Genomic DNA, 20,813 nt, shown 5'->3' on the forward strand with positions numbered 1-20,813 from the left:
CCATAGATAAGATGTTTCCTACACGATCTAGTTGTATGAACTGACACCCGATATAAATTATCCGCTGATTTAATTTAAATTGTGCGTTGTTTGCGGTTCTAAATATGTACGTAGCGTAATTGTGTATTAGTTAATTGGTGGTAAAGTTCAAATCAGCGGAATATTTTTATCGGATGCTATTTCACAGGACTTATGCTATCTCCATTACATATTTTCCATCTATGGGTATTCCATTCTATGGATTGTATGGAAATCAAGCAAATGTGTGTGATTTTTGTCAGTGCATAGTAAATGCTAAGTGTTGGTGTTGGGCTAAAAAGACATGAATTTTATGTGTAAATAAGTTACTGTTTTCTTTTTGTTGGTTTAAACTCAAATATCGCAATGAGTCGTCGTAGAGCTCATGAGGAGGATGATGGATATGGTAAATTTCAAATATTTTCTCTAAAATATGATAACTTGTTAAAATCTAACCTATTTTATGTCTCAATAAAATATTTCTATTGTAGAACGGGCCTACAGGAAAAGGCGTAGAGTTTCTGAAAATCAGGAGATTGAAGATCGCCTGGAATCTCTTATTTTGCGTGTTGGAGAAAAAAGTACTTCTTCTCTTGAGAGTAACTTAGAGGGCTTAGCCAGTGTACTTGAAGCTGATTTAGGGACATTTAGAAGCAAGATCTTGCGTATTTTAACGGATTGTGCTATTAAAATGCCAGAAAAATGTACCATTTATACTACATTAGTAGGTTTGCTTAATGCTAAAAACTACAATTTTGGAGGAGAATTTGTGGAGTACATGGTAAGAACATTTAAAGACTCTTTAAAAGGCTGTAAATGGGACGCTGCCAGATATGCACTAAGGTTCCTAGCAGATTTGGTCAACTGCCATGTCCTGTCTGCCTCATCCTTACTGCAACTACTAGATAATATGATTGATGCAGCTAATGAGGACAGTGTTCCTCAAGTACGCAAAGACTGGTATGTTTTTACTATTTTGACAACATTGCCTTGGGTTGGAAGAGAACTTTATGAGAAAAAGGAAAGTACATTAGAACATTTACTTGTACAAATTGAAATCTTTTTAAATAAAAGAAGTAAGAAACATCATAATGCATTAAGGGTGTGGGCCTCAGATACTCCTCATCCACAAGAAGAGTATCTTGACTGTTTGTGGGCCCAGATAAGGAAATTGAAGCAAGATAATTGGGCTGAAAAACATATTCCAAGGCCTTATTTGGCATTTGATTCGATATTGTGTGAGGCATTGCAGCATAATTTACCTACAATTATACCACCTCCACATCATGACTCTTATAAATACCCCATGCCCTGGGTGGTTTTTCGAATGTTTGACTATACTGACTGTCCTGAAGGTCCTATAATGCCAGGAGCACACTCTATTGAACGTTTTTTGATTGAAGAACATTTACACTCAATTATAGAGAACTATCATCTTGAGCGTAAAGATTGTGCAGCTCATTTGCTTAATTTCCCATACAAACTTAAAATTCCTCTTGAATATTGTATTGTAGAAGTGATATTTTCTGAATTGTTTAATATGCCTACACCAAGATACTTGGAAATTGCTTATGGTTCAATTTTGATTGAACTTTGCAAACTACAGCCTTCCACAATGCCCCAAGTGCTGGCTCAGGCCACCGAGATCCTTTTTATGAGGATTGACTCAATGAATGTTTCATGTATTGATAGATTTGTTAATTGGTTTTCCTATCATCTTAGTAATTTCCAATTTAGATGGTCATGGGAAGATTGGGAAAGTTGTTTAGCTTTGGACCCAGAGCATCCTAAACCAAAGTTCATTAGGGAAGTTATGCTGAAATCTATGAGGTAAGTTTTACTTGCTGTTGTCAGTAATTTGAAGTTAAAAACAAATATAAATGAAGGACAATAAAATATGAATTAACGAAATAAATAAATTAGCTTTTTGAATTTTAAATACATTAACAACTCATTTTGGGGCCGACAATGTACATTTCTTTTCTGTTTGTTTCAGATTGTCTTATCGGCAGCGAATAGTGGAAATTCTCCCCGAGTCGTTTTCTTGTTTCATTCCAGCAAAAGCAGAACCTGATTATAAATATGCAAAAGAAGGTGGTGGTAAGTAAATAAATATAATTAATTGTTAATTTTAGCTTCGCTTTATTTTATGAAAAATTCTTTCAAGAATATTCCTTATTTTGTTTATAAAATAGGGAAAGTTCAGTATTTATTGATCATTAATATGCACTTAATAAAACTTCGTATTTTTATATCGCTTATACTACCAACATCAGAAGTGTAGATGTTGAAGTGGTCTAGACTTATTTTAATTACTGCATATATTTATTCACCTTGTTTTTTATTTACCTATCATAAATGAAAAGGATATAATCGAACAATCTATTTTAACTATTACACTTAATATCTAAAAATCTTTTTGGTTTAAAAACATTGAATAACTTGCTTTCAATGTTAGAAATAAATAATAAATTTGTACATGCAATCAATGAAATTAAATGATTCACTGATAAATCTCTATTGAATTTATACGTTGCAAGAAATTAATAAACACTACTGATAATTATTTTTTAAATTGTGGTTTAAGTTTTGATTACTTAAAATCAGATCAAATAATACCTTACATTAATAGAGACTTACTTTCATCATTCCTCTATGTAAACGTGAGATAATGTGTAAATTTGTATATATTATATCAAACAGTTTTTGTAATTACGCCTTTTCTGGTGCGTTGTTTGGGTGGGGGTTGTAGTTTTGATTTATTCTTCATTATGTTAATACTATTACTGTCATTTTTTTCTGCTTGAACATAATCGATTGCCCTTGCGTGGTTTACCACCGAAAGGGTAATATTATTTAAAAAACTTTTTATATCTGGTACTGACGTTTCAATATCATTTTCAGTTTTCGCTTTGTTGTTGTTAGGAAATTCGGCTTCAAATACGATAAAATCGTTATGCTTATTAGTGATTTCTTTAACCAAAGCTTTGACCATTGTTCCACTTTCATATTTACCTGGTTTACTTGTTATTTTTGTTCTATTGGGCTTTGTTATTATGTAGCTGATGCTGGTACTAACACTTTGAGATGTAGGTATTTCTTCTTGATCTTCATTCATGGTGTAGTGCGCCATCATTTTCATTTTCTCAATATTCAAAGTGCTTTTGTCAGTATTAGGTTTTTTGATTACTGCTTTAAGTTGAGTTTCTTGCTCTTCGTTCACTGTAACATTTTCCGGGGTTTTAGTAGGAGCGAAGAAGAAGTTGGAGAATATAATCTTTGGAGTAGATTTTACTTCGGTCGTTTTTTCACTATCTACAGCGTCTTCAGTTTCTTCGGTCTCTTCAGTTTTTGTTGAAGTGATGTCGTAATCCATTCTGTCGTTTATTTTTGAAGAAGCAGACACAGACGTGGTTGCTGTTTTATGGCTTGGTCCAAATAATTCTTCTAGAATAGATACGTTTGATTCTTCTAATTTCTCAATACTGCTTGGCGTTTTTTTCGTGGTGGTGATATGTTTTGTTGTGCCAAATATATCGTTTACAAAATTAGTGTTTTGATTGTTTTGGCTTGTCTTCTTTGGAATATTTATACTTGGGTTTGTTTTATTTATCAATAAAGGGAGTTTAGTAGTTGTCCTAACTATTAATGGTTTCGTTTTTGGTTTTGGAATAGCGGTAGGTATATTTTGAGAAGCTGTAAGAGATGAATTTTCGTCGGTCATGTTTAGTTCTACTATAGTTTCTTTGGATAACACAATTGTTGAAACTGTTTGAAAAGGTATTGTTTTTGTGGAGAATCGTGTAATTTTGGATGTTGCACTAGTTTCTGTAGTAGTTTCTTCACGGGTTTCTGTAGTTGTTCCATTCAACGAAAAAGTAGTAGTTTCACTGGTTTCTTTATTGAATGAAGTGTACGTCTGCTTTGTTGGAATGTTTGTAGTCTTTGCATTTACCAGTGATTTATTTATTTCTGGTGAAATTTCTTCAACTGTTTCTGATTTTGTTTCTGACTTTTGTATTTCAACTACTGTTGCTCTTTGATTATTTTTTTCTGATGATGTAGTTACGGCTTTGTTCTCTTTTGGCAAAGAAGTGGTGGTGTGTTGTTTATTTGTTTCAGTAAGGGTACTTGCGGATGGAGGAGTAAATGTTTTAACGGTACTTGTTTCGTAATAATGGGTAAATGGATTTTCAGTTTTCATAATCTCCATTATGGGTCGAAGTAGGTCTAAAATTGGTGTAAGTAAGGTGTTTTGATCGGTAATAGGGATAATTTCGAATTCTGGAGAAGATTTACTGGAAGGCGTCGTTTGCAACTTTGTGGAGTAGGGCTGGACTTTTCCAGCTGTTTCTATTCCGTACTTCGATATTTTTGAAATGGTCGTAGTTGAAGGAGTTGTTCTCATTTTGGTAGTGTAACTACTGGAAAAACGATTTTTTGTCGATGTTTTTGAACTAATTGATCGATAATTTCCTAAAGGTCCAAGTCTTGCTGATAACTTCATCTGTGATTTTGGTTTTTTATTTTCCGAAGTTGTAGAATGTGGTTTCGGGAGGGATGTTGTGCCAGAAGTAACTGTACTGTATGGTGTCGGTGGTGGATTTGAAAATAACGTCTGTGCTGTCGACAAAGCAAAGTCGTTGTCTTTAGCATTTGTTGAGCTATACATTGTTGTTTTGGAATATTCTCGTGATATTGTTGGTAGGATAAGTAAGGGAGTTGCTTCTTTTGATTGTGACAATGGGTTAGATATTGTGCTTTGCATTTTTTTAATGTGCGTTGCATATGTAGGGCTGGTTGTATGATGGTTGCGTAACCCAATTTCGTACGACATGCTAAAACTTGGAGGTTTATCTAAAATTGCTCCTGGAGGAAAGCGGTTTTCATTATTGAAGTGCTTTTCATGGTGGTCTTTGTTCTGAAGGGAACTATGTGCTGATGCTTTCTGTTGTAAAATATTGATTAGTTCCCGATAAAGCCCTTCTTCAGTTTTTGGTTTATTAGTGATTTGGTTTGAAACATGTCGATCTGGGAAAGTTTCTTTGGCCGATGGTGTTTCATCAATTTGATTGCTGATTTTTAGTGTACCGTAGGGGGTTGATGGTTTCGTTCGTTCAGTTAAGGGACGTTGACCCTCTGGTTGTGGTGGATACTGCACGTTCGTTGGAAGATATTCGTGAATATAATTGGGTGCTGCAGGTAAACTGGGTCGAAAAATTGGATTGGTCGGCTTCTCATCTTCACTGTATATTCTATGAGATTCTCGCAAATTTTCTTGAAGACGATGGCCGTTTAGACCACTTCGAAGAATGAATACATGCCCTGGAAAAGAAACATTAATTCCTGCCTTGATTAAGTGGAAATATATTCACCTGGTATATTATAATCAAAACGACCATCTCGTCTTAGCAACACTTTGTTGCTTCTATTTCCCATGGGTGATATGATGTACTTTAATTCGTGCCTAAATCCTCCATTAGATTCTCTATGTCTAATTTTTTTTACTGTCCACAATGCGATAAGCTTTTCGTCGTTGGGGGGCCTCCACGTTTGACACTGTCCCCCTGTACAAGTAGGGTTGGGGTTATGACACTCATCACAATCGTTTTGATAAGGGTCTTGTACGAAAAAGAAGCCTGAGTGACTAAAGTATAATTGACCCCTTGCAATAACCACTATATCGCCGAATGGTGTCACTTGATGGTCTTGACGTCCTGAAAAAGTTTCAAGAGACATAATGACATACGCAGTTTTTCATTTCTTTTGGAAGTATTATGATTGATTGCTCTTGTTGTTATGTTTTGCCTTGCATAAATAATTGACTTGTCAAATATGAAGGTGTCGAAATTGAACATCATGTTTTCTTTGTAGCAACATTGTAAATCTTCTGCCAGACATTAACGTCTGATTGTTAATCATACTCTTTCATCTCAAGATTGTAAATGGAGATAGTGATGTTATACCTTTTGTTCATGACTGATCAATGCAAAGATGTTTGAATGAAGAATTAAACTTCTCAGAAGGAGTTTTGTTGATATATTTATTGTTTTATAAGATAGGAAAATTTTAAATTTACTGCTTACTACCTACCCAGAATGGGGGCAGCTCTTAAGTAATTTCTCAGATTTGGATTTTTGTACAATCTATGGAAAGTTTGATAGACGGCTTCCCGAAGACCATGTTCCCACTCCGAAATGAGATTTTGGGAATTGATATATTGATTAACGTCATTTCTTCTTGAGTTTCTTATGGCAATTGTTTGCTGAAAAAATGCTACCTACAAAATATAAAAAATATTTTTAAACGGACTTTCGCGGCCAGTGGGTGGACTAATGTGTGCCTGATTCGGGTCTAAAGGTCATCGTCAGTTGGAGTTACGTTGTAACGTTTCGCTGGCTTCTTCAGAAACCTTCCATTTTCGATGCCGGATGTGCGAAACGTTAGGAAGCAACTCCAACCGACGACAGCCTTTGGATCCAAATCTGAACAGCATAAGTATTTTCAAACATTTGGGAAAATAAAAAGAATATGCATGTATTCATTTATTAATGCACGAACATAATTAAAATATTACTTAATTTATCAGCTTATTTCGTTATTTTTACCTAGTTATTTTTTATGGGCAATATTTACGTACGTATAGAAGGTGTATACATGCATGTGTAGTTTCGTTCTTGCGTGTTGTAGGGAAGTATGCAATTTAATTAATTAGACAGTGAAAGTTAATGAAAGTTTTTGATGAATAAGAAAATACATTTTCCTGTCACTGAAAATTCTGAATTTTATGTTTTTGAGTAACAGAAAAATAAAGATCAATAATGCGACTACTTCTATCACATAAGTTTTAAATTCAAATTTAATATTTATGAAAATTATAAAAATAAAATAAACGCCAAAAATTTTTGATTCTTCTATTATCAAACATACAATGTTGATTTTTTGTGGTAGTTTGTGTTAATGATTTTAATTAGGTCTTTTAGGGTTGAAAAAATGTCGCATTTTACTTGAGTGATAAAACTAATTTTTCTATTCCTCGGGAACAGTAGTTTTTTTTTCTGAATAAAACGTAGTCTATGCCCTTTTCTGTACCCTTGACAATGTGTGTACAAAATTTCATGATGATTGGTTGAGGTGTGAAATGGTAATAAACAAACAAACTCACATTCGCATTTATAATATTAATTAGGATTGAATCACAACTACTACAAGTAGCACTTTTTTTCTAAATTCACACAAACTAATTATAAGATTATAAAGAATGGGTAAACTCACACAAGCAAAATAAAGAAGACAAAAACTGCGATCCATATCTTCAGAAGGCACAATTCAACTTAGCTTCACTTTTCTCATTTACCATACTTTTTTTCACGCCTTCTAATTTTTCCGCGCCGTCTAAAACTTTGAAGATGTTCCCTCCTTCCTCCTTCGCATAAGCATTTTTCACTATCGTTATATTACTGCTTCACATACCTATTTTGCTTCGATAATTCGAACAAAATACTATTATGTAATGTCTTAAAGCGATTACTTCTTTGAATTATTAATGTTTAAGTGTTTTGCATACATGTGGGTATTAAATAGGTAATTATTTGTTGTTTTTTTTTTTTTTAACGGAACTAAAAATCTAATTAATTACATGATGTTTAAATAGTATTTGGCGTCCTTGGTTTTTTTGTGGAATTTGGAGGATGATGCGCTATAAAATATAATTTCATATTTTAATCCTAAAATTATGCAGGGTGGTTTGTTTATCCACCTAACAAACATACAGACACTGAACTCTTATCATAAGGATTACTTCTTTGGTACAAAACCCTACAAATGTTATTTTGTACTTTTTAAATGTTTTATGTGGGTATACGAAATTTAATAAAATTGTAATATTTTCCACAAAAAAGTTGTCTGGAAAGTGTCTTTCTTATATGAATGATCTATTAAATCTATTCAAAATATAGTTTTGTCAGTTGTTGGATTTTTATTTGGTATGTTTTTATTTGTTGTTAAACTTTACTCATTTTCTAATCGAACATGCAGTTTTTTTATCGACTCATGTACCTAACAAAATACTTTGGATGAGGTGATTTCAAAATCGAAAGTTATCCACGACGGAAGATATGACAAGAGAACTAGAAAACCATAATTATTCGTTCTTTCTGGCGTTACGCTTGAAGTGAAAAGGCTGGATTTTAATACATTTCAAAATTTCGACTTTAACGAAATTTCCTCTTAGTTAGTTACTACACTGACCTTAAACTACTTTTGTCAGTTTCTAAAATATTTTTCTGATTCATATCGGTAGTACATTATATTTAATTTAGTACTACCTCTAAATAGTTTTAAATATTTAATGATTTTATTGGTCGTCATTATTAGCTGTTGTTAAGTCGTCTTGTATAATAATGCATTTTCTCTTATACAAATGTTCACATCACTTTTCTCTTAAACTATTTTACCATTTCTGGTACATTCAACTTTAATATGCTTTAATTGTAGTAGTCTACACACAATTAAATTACTAAGTAATTTAAATTAATTGTTAAAAGAAGGTGGAAAAATGAGAAAATTTTATGATAATGTACAGCATCCAGAACGTTATTATAACAACTGAGTAGCGTGACGAAGTGATGAACTTCTCTTATAGGAAGGTACTATTTAAGTAATTTTTTATGCACTTGTGAATATAACCTACTTATTTGAACGACCACTCTCACTTTTGTAAAACTGTTATTTAAACTGCATTAAGTACCTGCTGGAAAAAAAGTTTTTCATTTTTGTTATTTAGTTTCTTTTTGTAGAAGTAGCGTGATATACATTTTCGTTTTCCAGCCCCAGTTCCTGGAGTGCAGACTGCTCATCAGTTAGTTATATCAATAAGACAGAAATGTACCCCCGAGGAAGTGCTAGGCGTCCTTAAAGATCTTCCTAATCCTAGGTCCGAAGAAGAAGCCGATAGTAGATTTAATCCGTTCAAAATTGACGTTTTCGTACAGACGCTGCTAAATTTGGGCTCGAAGAGTTTTTCTCACAGTTTCGCTGCAATCTCCAAATTCCATTACGTATTTAAGGTAGGTACTTGATCTTTTCAATTTTCTCTATTTTTCTTAGGTTGGATATTTTTGATTTCAAGATTTTGGCTGAGTCTGAGGAAGCTCAGATTTGCGTCTTGAGGAACATGTTCGAACTGTGGCACAATCATCAGCAGATGATGGTGGTACTGGTCGACAAGATGTTGAAGACACAGATAGTGGAATGCTCTGCTGTGGCTAATTGGATTTTTTCGAAAGAGATGCAGGTTGAATTTACCAAAGTCTACCTGTGGGAAATTCTGCATCTGACGATCAAGAAAATGAATAAGCACGTTATAAAACTGACAGGAGAATTGAATGAATCGCGTGAAAAATTGGCACGCGCTGAGTCGAGTTCTAGCGAGTCCGAAGATGATGATACTGTTTCGAAAAAGAAGGCGGAAAATTCTGAAAAACCGACCGAAGAAATGGTCGAAAGAATGGAGGAGAAACTGGAAGCTGCTCAAGCTGATCAGAAAAACCTATTCTTGATTGTCTTTCAAAGGTTTATAATGGTACTGTCCGAACATTTGGTGAGATGTGACACTGACGGGCGAGACTACAACACCCATTGGTATAAGTGGACCATTGGAAGGTTACAGCAAGTATTTCTCGAGGTAGATATGAAAAAGTCTTTGATAACAATTGTAATTATTGTTTACAAATTAGTATTATTTCCAGCCCCATTTTTCTTTAAATTTTTCCTTTATCAGTCTTTTTTCCAGTTTACCAAAAGTGTTAGTACGTACTTATTTTATGTTTATGTATTTTAGCATCATGAGCAAGTTCAGAAGTACAGTTCGACACTGGAAACGCTCCTATTTACTCAGGATTTGGACCCTCACATTTTAGAAGTGTTCCAACAATTTGTTTCTTTACAAGCGTAATTTTGACCCATAGAAGAATAAAAAAATTAATGAATAAAAAGTATTTTACAACGTGACCTTGCATGGCGTTAAGGACTGTAAACATTTTACTTTTGTATAAATAATTATTTAAATAAATAACAGGGAAGTTTTTAATAAACTTTAGCTTTTTCAGGGTAAATAAAAGTCCACGGCAGATAAAACAAGATTAATTGCCGCTATATCTAAAAGTTTCAGTATTTTTACTTCGTTTGAAAGATATTGTAATAAAACAGTATTGTCTTACGAAGAAAAAAATAGTTTTGAAGGAATTTGAAGATTTCTTATTAATTTGTAAGGACATTGAAGACTCGATACACATATGTTCTTTTTTAATTTCACAATTTGATTTTTGTTTTATTTGTATTGCATTTTTAATTTTATTTATTCATCTTAAACAAAAAATATTTTGTTATGGATTTGTGGTTTTATTTATGTTATTATGGTAGCACTTTGATGGTATTTTGCTATCTTATTTCTTAAACATCCTAGGTTTTATTAATTTGTATTACACATTCATATTACTTAGATTAATTTTATGTTAATTACATGGAACACTCTTTTTAATACTTATCAATGAACAGGTAATTTATTTAGTTACTTGAGTGGTAATACTTTATTATCACATGTTCATAGAATTTCTATGAAAGCCCTTGCTATTATAGAATTTCATTAAACATTAAACACCTTTCATAAACTTCATAAAGCAGTACTTTCATTAGTACTACTCATTTTCATTAGTTAGATTAATTTTATTTTAATTATAATACTACTTAACACTATGATCTATCTTTAATTGGTATTTTTTGTGGTAACACCTTGTTACCATATATTCTTAGCATTTTCTATGATAACACCTTGCTATCATAGGATTTCATCAAGCCTTGAACACCTTTCATAAACGTCATGCATTTTCACACCACAACTTTACGTTCCTTAAATTAATTTTATTTTACTTACAATACTACTTAATATTGTGATCTATCAACACGTAATTTTTGGTATTTTTTGTGGTAACACCTTGTTACCATATATTCTTAGCATTTTCCATGATAACACCTTGCTATCATAGGATTTCATCAAGCCTTGAACACCTTTCATAAACGTCATGCATTTTCACACCACAACTTTACGTTCCTTAAATTAATTTTATTTTACTTACAATACTACTTAATATTGTGATCTATCAACACGTAATTTTTGGTATTTTTTGTGGTAACACCTTGTTACCATATATTCTTAGCATTTTCCATGATAACACCTTGCTATCATAGGATTTCATCAAACATTAAACATCATTCATAAACGTCATGTATTTTAGTACCACTACTAATTTACGTTATTTCGATTAATTTTATGTTAATTACAATACTACTTAATATTATGATCTATCAGCACGTAAATTATGGTATTTTTGTGGTAACACCTTGTTACCATATATTCTTAGCATTTTCCATGATAACACCTTGCTATCATAGGATTTCATCAAACATTAAACATCTTTCATAAACGTCATGTATTCTAGTACCACTACTTATTTACATTCGTTCAATTAATTTTATTTTAATTACAGTACTACTTAATATTATGGTCTATCAACACGTAATTTATGGTATTTTTTATGGTAACACATTGTTATCACATATTCTTTGCAATTTCCATGATAACACCTTGCAATCATAGGATTTCATCAAACATTAAACATCTTTCATAAACGTCATGTATTCTAGTACCACTACTTATTTACATTCGTTCAATTAATTTTATTTTAATTACAGTACTACTTAATATTATGGTCTATCAACACGTAATTTATGGTATTTTTTATGGTAACACATTGTTATCACATATTCTTTGCAATTTCCATGATAACACCTTGCAATCATAGGATTTCATCAAACATTAAACATCTTTCATAAACGTCATGTATTCTAGTACCACTACTTATTTACATTCGTTCAATTAATTTTATTTTAATTACAGTACTACTTAATATTATGGTCTATCAACACGTAATTTATGGTATTTTTTATGGTAACACATTGTTATCACATATTCTTTGCAATTTCCATGATAACACCTTGCAATCATAGGATTTCATCAAACATTAAACATCTTTCATAAACGTCATGTATTCTAGTACCACTACTTATTTACATTCGTTCAATTAATTTTATTTTAATTACAGTACTACTTAATATTATGGTCTATCAACACGTAATTTATGGTATTTTTTATGGTAACACATTGTTATCACATATTCTTTGCAATTTCCATGATAACACCTTGCAATCATAGGATTTCATCAAACATTAAACATCTTTCATAAACGTCATGTATTCTAGTACCACTACTTATTTACATTCGTTCAATTAATTTTATTTTAATTACAGTACTACTTAATATTATGGTCTATCAACACGTAATTTATGGTATTTTTTATGGTAACACATTGTTATCACATATTCTTTGCAATTTCCATGATAACACCTTGCAATCATAGGATTTCATCAAACATTAAACATCTTTCATAAACGTCATGTATTCTAGTACCACTACTTATTTACATTCGTTCAATTAATTTTATTTTAATTACAGTACTACTTAATATTATGGTCTATCAACACGTAATTTATGGTATTTTTTATGGTAACACATTGTTATCACATATTCTTTGCAATTTCCATGATAACACCTTGCAATCATAGGATTTCATCAAACATTAAACATCTTTCATAAACGTCATGTATTCTAGTACCACTACTTATTTACATTCGTTCAATTAATTTTATTTTAATTACAGTACTACTTAATATTATGGTCTATCAACACGTAATTTATGGTATTTTTTATGGTAACACATTGTTATCACATATTCTTTGCAATTTCCATGATAACACCTTGCAATCATAGGATTTCATCAAACATTAAACATCTTTCATAAACGTCATGTATTCTAGTACCACTACTTATTTACATTCGTTCAATGAATTTTATTTTAATTACAGTACTACTTAATATTATGGTCTATCAACACGTAATTTATGGTATTTTTTATGGTAACACATTGTTATCACATATTCTTTGCAATTTCCATGATAACACCTTGCAATCATAGGATTTCGTCAAACATTAAACACCATTCATAAACGTCATGCATTTCAGTACCACTATTTATTTACATTCGTTCAATTAATTTTATTTTAATTACAGTACTACTTAATATTATGATCTATCAACACGTAATTTATGGTATTTTTTGTGGTAACACATTGTTACCACATATTCTTAGCATTTTCTATGGTAACACCTTGCTATCATAGGATTTCATCAAGCCTTGAACACCTTTCATAAACGTCATATATTTACATTCGTTCGATTAATTTTTTTAATTATAATACTACTTAATACTATGATCTATCTTTAATTGGTATTTTTTGTGGTAACACCTTGTTACCACATATTCTCAGTATTTTCTATGATAACACCTTGCTATCATAGGATTTCGTCAAACATTAAACACCATTTATAAACGTCATGCATTTCAGTACCACTACTTATTTACATTCTTTCGATTAATTTTATTTTAATTAATTAAGATACTACTTAATATTAGGATCTATAAACTGGTAATTTATTGAGTTATTTTAGTGCGAACGTCTTGTTATCACATGTACGTGGTGTACACATTAGTGATAACATCAGTTATTACCAGACTAACTTACTAGTAACATATTTACCATATTGAGTCAGTTGATAATAATTTACAGTAAAACTTGCAAAATATCACTGTTCACTTATTTTGGTTCGCGTATTATTTATATTAGTTGTCTTACATCGGCTATTCTCGTTAGACACTTTACTTATACATACTGTTATTGAACATATTTTATAGTGTCCGGAAACTTCTCGAAAGTTCCTTTTGTCGCACTAACTTTGTGTGTTGTCCGCATATGATTTATTACACGGTTATTGACCTGGCAGCGTTATCAAAGGTGCCGCCGTATAGGTTTTAAATGAAAAACACATTAAAAAAAAAACGAAGTTATTATTGACTTTATAAAACTCATTTAGTAAAGTAAAGTCTTATTTACATTGTATAGAAATGCATATTTTATCTTGAACTCTACAACAAAGAACATATCAGTCCATGACAAAGGCGCACTTTTATACAATAAGTTTAGTGCCAAAGAGGAGGGGTAGGGCTGTACATTGTAGTTCAACTGTACAGATCATTTAGAATAATTTCCTAATCGTCTCAGACGCTTTTTTTTCGATGGTGATTACTTGGAGGCTGTTTGCTGATTATTTGGAAATACGATTTGAACCACTTGCTCGATATTATTCACGAAATGAACCTCCAAACCTTCAGTTATATATTTAGGTAGATCATTGTAGTCTTTCTTATTTTCTTCTGGAAGTATTATACAATCTACGCCTGTTCGTTTAGCCTAAAACAAACGAAATACAAAAGTATTCTCATACATTTGTTTTATAAAAATAATTTGCTTACAGCAATCGTTTTTTCTTTGATGCCTCCAACGGGAAGAATTTTTCCCATTAGCGAGATTTCTCCTGTCATTGCACAATTTTGCCTTATTGGTTGGTTTCTGGCTAGCGATAACAAAGCAGTGACAATTGTACAACCAGCACTGGGACCATCTTTAGGTGTCGCGCCTTCGGGAACGTGCAAATGTATGTGACTAAATAAGAAAAAATTCACTGATAGCTTTTCAGGATATAAACATATGGGAAAAATACAATTTATAGTACCATCTCTTACGAAAGATTAAATATAAGTAAATATTTACTTTATGTCGAGGAATCGGTTGTCTGGATTAACTTTTCGCATATAATTTCTAGCAACTGTGAGAGCTATTTTGGCAGATTCTTTCATCACTTCCCCTAAGTGTCCAGTAAGTTCTAAAGTACCTTCTACTTCTTTATCTGTTGGCGGCCTTTTCTTTGTTGTTTCAATATAGAGAGTTGAACCCCCTTTTAAAAATAGCCATTAAAATTCAGGCAAGTTGATTTTTAACAATTATAAGTTATCGAGTAATTAAATTTGGAATGATAACTGTAATTAGGAAATAATAGAATTTTTTGATATACCTACCCATAGCGGTCCAGGCAAGTCCCATAACGACTCCGGGGGGTGTTTGAGGGTACATACGTTCTTGAGTGAACATTGGTTTGCCCACGAATGTTTGCAAATTATCCTTTGTAACCTCCACAAACTTGGTTTCGTCTTTAACTATTTTATACGCCACCTTTCGTACTACCTATTTAAATAAACATAAAAAGCGTATTACATAGTGTATTTAGCCAAATACTTATACATTATTTTCTTACCTTTTCGATGTGTTTTTGTAAGTTCCTAACTCCAGATTCTCGGCAATAATTTTTAATCAGCAGAGTTAGTGCACTATCATCAATTTTAATGTTGCTATCCTTGAGACCACTGTCCTTCATCTACTTAATATTATGGTCTATCAACACGTAATTCTTAGCATTTTCCATGATAACACCTTGCTATCATAGGATTTCATCAAACATTAAACATCTTTCATAAACGTCATGTATTCTAGTACCACTACTTATTTACATTCGTTCNCCTTTTCGATGTGTTTTTGTAAGTTCCTAACTCCAGATTCTCGGCAATAATTTTTAATCAGCAGAGTTAGTGCACTATCATCAATTTTAATGTTGCTATCCTTGAGACCACTGTCCTTCATCGCCTAAAAGAATTAATTTTATATTAGACAATATATTTTAGGATTTGTAACCAATTTAATTAAGTTATATTATGCCCTTTTTTAGTTTCACAAACTGATAAGGATTTTACCTGCGGTACTAGATATTGTTTTGCGATCGCCAATTTTTCTTCTGCTACATAACCGGACATTTCTATCATCTCCATTCGGTCTCTTAGAGGCTCTGGAATGGTCTCGGTGACGTTTGCCGTACAAATGAATAAAATTTTCGATAAATCAACTGGGACATCCAAATAATGATCCAGGAAGTTAGCATTTTGTTCTGGGTCTAAAAGTTCTAGTAATGCTGAACTAGGGTCTCCTTGATATCCCCTAGAATAATTACAAACATGTCATTGATAAATAATTAGCTTCAATTAAAAGAAAATGTTTCTTACTTTCCTATTTTGTCAACTTCATCTATCAGAACAAGAGGATTTTCGGTCCGAGTTTTTTTCAAGCATTGAATAACTTTTCCTGGCATGGCGCCCACATATGTTCTCCGATGACCCTTTATTTCTGCTACGTCGGTCATCCCCCCCACAGAAAACCTGAAATATTCGCGATTAAGGGCCCTCGCTATGGATCTAGCTAGTGAAAGTAAATCAAATTAGTATAAAAATTTACTGTGTAAATTTAAGTTATCTTACCTATACTCGTTTTACCAACTCCTGGTGGTCCATGAAAACAAAGAATTTTCCCTTGTGTGCTTCCTTTCAGCTGACTGACTGCTATAAATTCTAAAATACGTTTTTTAATATCTTCCATTCCGTAATGGTCCTCTTCTAGAATTTCTTTTGCACGTTCAATGTTTAAATTCTCTTCAGTTCTAACACCCCATGGAATAGAAGTCAACCAGTCCAAATAATTTCGAGTAACGCTAAAAATAAAATTTATCATTCCATTTATTCAAAAATAATTACTGGAAATCTTTATAATTACTTAAATTCTGAACTGTGATTTTCCAAAAAGCTAAGTTTGCTTAGTTCCTCTTCAATTACAGTTTGTACAGCTTTTGGTAGGGTTTTGTTTTTGATACGTTCTTTAAATTTCTCTGCTATGGCATCTTTGTCTTCTTTTTCTAAACCAAGTTCCTTTTTTATCACCTATAAAAAAACGAACAGATTTACGCAATAAATTAAATTAGAAATTATTTCAAATTACCTTAAGTTGCTCCTGTAAAATGTATTTTCTGTGATGCTGTTTAACTTTCTCTTCAACTTCTCGACCAATTTTTTGCTGTAATTTTGAAAGTTCATATTCTTTTTTTAATAAAGACAAGGTGAGCATCAGCCTTTTTGGAATCTAAAAATAAATTATTTTGAAATGACAAACGCAGTTAAAGATTTAAAAATGAAGCTTACATCTAATTCTTCTAAGACTTCTTGAAGTTCATGGGGTTCAGCTGCTGTTAATGCAGCTCCTAAATCACTTAAGTATACGGGATTATCAACAACTCTTTGTCCTTGATGCATCATTTGTTGTAAACTATCTCTATATAATGGATTTAAACTAATTATATCCCTTATTGTTTTGATAACTTCCTGCGTTAATGCTTTAACTTCTTCATTTTGTCTAAATTTGTTGTGTATAATGTTTTCTACTTCAACCATAAGTACTGGCTCTGGTTTCGCTTCTTTGCTGACTTTTTCTTCACTTTCCCTTTTTTCAGTTTCAGTGACTTTCTTTTCAGTATCTGCAGATTTTACTGTCGGCGCTATTGATTTCTTTCGCCTGTTGCGCCTCCCCTTTTCCTCGTTTTCCTCTACAAATACGTTCAATGTTGTTTTAAAAAGAGGAAAGTTGAGTTTCATTTCTGGAGAACAAAAAAGTTGAATTGGATTCTGAAATTTCTACATCAGAGACCCAACTGACTTTGTAGTGGGATTGAGAGATAAAGGAAGGTTTAAATTCTCTAGGGTTTTCATTAAAAACATTAGTTTTGTTTAGTTGACAATGAAATACAAAAATAATGTAGATGTACTGTTTGCAGTGCACATTTTATAATTTATCTTTAAAATTAAATGGTTTCATGTAACACTGGTATTTTTCTTGCAATATGAAAATATTTATAAATGGATGTACCTTTAGGAGGAGGGTCATCATCAAATTCAAATAGTTGCCCTGTAATTTGAATTCTTCGATGGGCCATTACTACAAGTCTTATTCGATCTCCCAAGTCTTGCATTTCATGGATTTGTGCAAATACACCCACTTTATAGATATCATTCAAGTTACTAACTACTTCTGACTCATTTTCTTCATTCTTTTTGAGAAATATACCACAATAGGGTTGATTCAACTTCACTTTTCTTCTAATTAATTCCATTAACTGAGGATTTGTTATCTACAAAACCAAGCATCTTAGTTATTAACTTGTTAATATCAACATTGTTAGTGGTGATACATCATTGATAATATTTTAGATTTATCATGTTAAGTATCTACTTACTTCTATTAGCTTAATAAATCTAGGAAATACAATATTTCTACTAATGGCAATGACAGGAAGATGTGGCCACACTTCGGGAACAGCAACAGTTGCTGGTAAATGTGGTTGTGCATCGTATTCATCTTGAGGGGGGCCCTCTTCAGTACCCTTATTTACATAAAATCTGTAACCTATCGAACAAACTTGAACTCCTTTATCCCATTGAAATAAATTACTAGATCTTCCAGTGGACTTAATATAATAAGTATTTCTTAACTGAACTTTGTCCGAAACATTAGAATTTCTAGAAAGTGTGGTTAGAATAGATGAAACACTGGCATGATAACCTCTTCGTAAGCGAATAAATTGCTGACAATGCCGCACTACATGAGATTTCCACAATGAATTTGCGAGAATCATTTTTTCTTAATGCTGTTTCGGCTGTTATTATATAGTTAATTATTTACAAAAAAGAAAAACATCCCGTTTTTTAAACTGGTAACAAAAATCCATCAATGACAACACCTATAGAGTAGAATGATGAATGTCGTCTATGTCTATGATGACAACAAATGACAAATGCCTGATTTTAATAGTGGCTAGATTATGGTCTCTGAATTTGCAAGTGTCCACCAAATCGTATTTCGAATCATGTACATATATATATATTTAAATTTAGAGCGGGAAGGCGTTAATCTTAAGTTTGTAAATTTTGGGCGGAACATTAAAAAGGGCGAATTACTATTTCACTAAGGTTTGCCTGGTTCTCTTTAGAATTTCTTGATATTTCTATGCAAGTTAATGTTTTTTCGCTTTTTGTGAAGTATAATACATATTAGCATTGTTTAAAATAAAAATTTCACCTTAATCTAATCGATAATTTAAATTTTATAATTTTTTGAGTGTCATCATATTACTAACTGAATATTAATATTTAATATACTTTGAATTGACTGCACCGTCACGCATGTTCCATAAAAATCTGAAATATAGCGATCGGCGACCATGAAGTAGATTATAGTTAATCCTTAAAATCGATATTATAATTATCTTGTATATCCTTCTAGATTATGTACTCCATTTAATTAGAAATATCAACAAAAGAAGGCATATGGCGTTTGTGCGTCACACAAAGAGTTCTTTTATAGTTGTGAAAGACTAATTAACAAAGTCATACGAATCATATGAGAAAACATCGCTAATATTTGTTACTTAAATATTTAGGACGCGCTCATGATCGCATAATTATCACATTTGAAATATTAACTTGTATAATGTATATGTAATTTATATTTGTGTGTACAACAGCAAGCAAGCAAGCAAATTAATGCTTATTTAGTTGTTTCTTAAAAGAGTTGATAACAATTAAGTCGGCGTTTATCTGATTCATACTGGCGTAAAATTGTTGTAATTTATGTAAGTAAGTAATGTTGTTAACGTCAGAGCGGATGGAATGATTTTTGCATTCTAAAAAAAAACTTATTTTGGGCGTATAATTTTTTTCAAATTTGCATTTTATCCATTGCAACCATTTACGTAGGCGCTGAGGTGATTTGTGTGTTCCAATATAATAATACTAATAATAATTAAACCTAATAAAAGTTTCGCGGTGCAATAAATTTTAATGACAGAGTGCCGACTGTGTGATGTAAACAGTGTAATCTTGAATACATATTAATTGTTTTATGATAATTAACCGAAAGAAAGGATGTGCCTGATGGTCCAAGTAAACTAAATCTAAAGTATCTAATAAGCTGGTGGGCGATTACTATCTAATGCTACACTTCAAAGTTTTAATTTAGTGAATTAAAAATTAACGGTGAGCTTTTCATTTTTATAATTAATACAGATTTAAATTGTCTGTCAGGTGCGTAATTGGGACTGTTACCATTTTTTTACTTACACGGACGAATTGAAAGAATTTAAAACAGTCGTTTTTCAAATTTTTCACGAAACTTTTTATTTCGAATTGATATTAAAGAGAAAATGACCTTATAATATATCGTTCTAATTAGCACTAGAAGAAAATACTCCATAATATACTAACAATAGTAACTTTATTATAACTTTTGGTTACACATACTTATTCCATGTTTCGCTTAATTGTACTATGCCGTGTTCCCCCATAAAACCCAAAACAGTATTATCTTTATTCTTTATCCCTGTCATGTTCCGAGCTAACCCCTTAATATTCTTTAATCTTTTCTTCCATCTTCTTCTCTGCTTACACACCTCTTCCCTACGAAATGCCCATTTTCCTACCTTTTTTTTACTAGTTCTTCCACTTCTTCATTCCATACCCATATCACTCCATCTATTATTATTTTCTTATATCCAACGTTGATTGTCTTCTCTCCTGTTTTACCTTTCTCTCTAGCATCTTCTGTATTCTTCCCTCTGTTCTCTTTACCATTTCTAATTATTTGTATCTTATCTTCACACTTCTCCGTATATACCTCATATATTTTCCTCTGAAGCTTCCATACCTCCACCTTCAATCCCATCTTCTCTTTTATTATTCTCCCCAATTCCTTCTTTTCCTTGTTCCTGTCTAACTCTATTCCAAAAATTATTACGTTTCACTTCTTTTATTCTTTTATTCTCTTTTCTTTTCTAATTCTATTTCCATTCTCCTTAT

The 20,813-nt window shown here is 31.9% G+C and overlaps 3 protein-coding genes across 3 annotated transcripts; 1 reads left to right on the forward strand and 2 right to left on the reverse strand.

Annotated features, from left to right (window-relative positions):
- The first annotated feature begins 13 nt into the window (after positions 1-13).
- Positions 14-10,112, forward strand: LOC108733400 (nuclear cap-binding protein subunit 1). The gene is made up of 7 exons (XM_018464553.1): positions 14-106; positions 188-424; positions 510-1,848; positions 2,015-2,118; positions 8,848-9,086; positions 9,149-9,703; positions 9,860-10,112. Exons 2-7 carry the CDS (start codon positions 385-387, stop codon positions 9,971-9,973), a joined length of 2,391 nt encoding a protein of 796 aa, XP_018320055.1. The 5' UTR covers positions 14-106; positions 188-384; the 3' UTR covers positions 9,974-10,112.
- Positions 2,676-6,191, reverse strand: LOC108733398 (flocculation protein FLO11-like). The gene is made up of 2 exons (XM_018464544.2): positions 5,394-6,191; positions 2,676-5,343 (listed from the first exon to the last, which is right to left on the reverse strand). Exons 1-2 carry the CDS (start codon positions 5,755-5,757, stop codon positions 2,714-2,716), a joined length of 2,994 nt encoding a protein of 997 aa, XP_018320046.1. The 5' UTR covers positions 5,758-6,191; the 3' UTR covers positions 2,676-2,713.
- Positions 10,113-14,019: 3,907 nt separating the features above from the next.
- On the reverse strand, positions 14,020-18,721 carry LOC108733405 (lon protease homolog, mitochondrial). Its single transcript, XM_025973556.1, has 13 exons — positions 18,197-18,721; positions 17,830-18,091; positions 17,109-17,509; positions 16,909-17,049; positions 16,687-16,850; positions 16,395-16,624; positions 16,143-16,335; positions 15,824-16,077; positions 15,344-15,453; positions 15,108-15,273; positions 14,803-14,986; positions 14,505-14,694; positions 14,020-14,442 (listed from the first exon to the last, which is right to left on the reverse strand). Exons 1-13 carry the CDS (start codon positions 18,593-18,595, stop codon positions 14,275-14,277), a joined length of 2,862 nt encoding a protein of 953 aa, XP_025829341.1. The 5' UTR covers positions 18,596-18,721; the 3' UTR covers positions 14,020-14,274.
- Positions 18,722-20,813: the final 2,092 nt, after the last annotated feature.

Source organism: Agrilus planipennis, unplaced genomic scaffold, assembly GCF_000699045.2.
Source record: "Agrilus planipennis isolate EAB-ADULT unplaced genomic scaffold, Apla_2.0 scaffold49, whole genome shotgun sequence".
NCBI classification, from domain to species: domain Eukaryota; kingdom Metazoa; phylum Arthropoda; class Insecta; order Coleoptera; family Buprestidae; genus Agrilus; species Agrilus planipennis.

What these genes read in the sequence shown, in the direction of transcription:
- LOC108733400 (XM_018464553.1), top strand. Translation starts at nt 385, where the DNA reads ATGAGTCGTCGTAGAGCTCATGAGGAGGATGATGGATATG. An exon ending in TGAGGAGGATGATGGATATG is followed by an intron (nt 425 to 509) that starts GTAAATTTCAAA and finishes TTTCTATTGTAG; the next exon opens with AACGGGCCTACAGGAAAAGG. An exon ending in ATATGCAAAAGAAGGTGGTG is followed by an intron (nt 2,119 to 8,847) that starts GTAAGTAAATAA and finishes TTCGTTTTCCAG; the next exon opens with CCCCAGTTCCTGGAGTGCAG.
- LOC108733398 (XM_018464544.2), bottom strand. Translation starts at nt 5,757, where the DNA reads ATGTCTCTTGAAACTTTTTCAGGACGTCAAGACCATCAAGTGACACCA. An exon ending in TTTTGATTATAATATACCAG is followed by an intron (nt 5,344 to 5,393) that starts GTGAATATATTT and finishes TTTCTTTTCCAG; the next exon opens with GGCATGTATTCATTCTTCGA.
- LOC108733405 (XM_025973556.1), bottom strand. Translation starts at nt 18,595, where the DNA reads ATGATTCTCGCAAATTCATTGTGGAAATCTCATGTAGTGCGGCATTGT. An exon ending in GATTTATTAAGCTAATAGAA is followed by an intron (nt 18,092 to 18,196) that starts GTAAGTAGATAC and finishes TTGGTTTTGTAG; the next exon opens with ATAACAAATCCTCAGTTAAT. An exon ending in AATCACAGTTCAGAATTTAA is followed by an intron (nt 16,625 to 16,686) that starts GTAATTATAAAG and finishes TTTTATTTTTAG; the next exon opens with CGTTACTCGAAATTATTTGG.